Below are 583 nucleotides of genomic sequence, written 5' to 3' on the forward strand. Positions count from 1 at the left end.
TCCCTCCCCCTTGGCCACGGACTCGGGCTGGGAGATTTCGGACACGTCCGGGGGCCGCAGGAGACCTGGGGAAGGGAACAGGCAGAGGCAGGGACAGGCCCCGTCAGGGGAGCCGCGGCCTGGCAGGGGCTGCTCCCCGGCCCCTCACACACCACACAGACCCAACACCCCTGCAGCGGGGCTGGGACCCCAGGACACGGCCCCTCCTCACCCGCGGCCCTCAGGCTGAGCTCTCTCTCGCTCGGGGGCTCTCCGGGGCCGTGCTGGACGCACACTCGCACTCGCAGCTCCGGCCGGGTCAGGCTCCGGCTGGGCACTCTCCAGACGCTCGTCGCGGTGAACGTGCCGTCCGCGTTCTTGTCTATCTGTGCGGGGTCTTCCCTCCAGCTCCCGGCCCCGTCCCAGCCCCACTGGATCACGGGCACCTCCCTGGGGTAGAAGTTGTGGAGCTGGACAGCAAACGGCACCTTGTCGCGGGGGTCCCACTCTGGCAACACCTGGATCTCAGACACCTGCGGCCGGGCTGGGGAGACAGTGTGGGATGTTAGTACAAGGGACAGCTGGGATTTTGGCTGGGGATGGT

At 69.0% G+C, this 583-nt stretch overlaps 1 protein-coding gene across 1 annotated transcript in view; it reads right to left on the minus strand.

The window, feature by feature from the left end:
• LOC106721830 overlaps window positions 1-523 on the minus strand; it is a gene marked incomplete at both ends in the record, with an annotated part of 9,570 nt that extends 9,047 nt beyond the window's left edge. The window contains 1 exon segment of the mRNA XM_025195875.1: window positions 282-523. Within this exon segment, the coding sequence (XP_025051660.1) occupies window positions 282-523 (242 nt within the window).
• Between the last annotated feature and the right edge of the window lie 60 nt (window positions 524-583).

This window comes from Alligator sinensis, unplaced genomic scaffold, assembly GCF_000455745.1.
Source record: "Alligator sinensis unplaced genomic scaffold, ASM45574v1 scaffold2850_1, whole genome shotgun sequence".
Taxonomy (NCBI): Eukaryota; Metazoa; Chordata; order Crocodylia; family Alligatoridae; genus Alligator; species Alligator sinensis.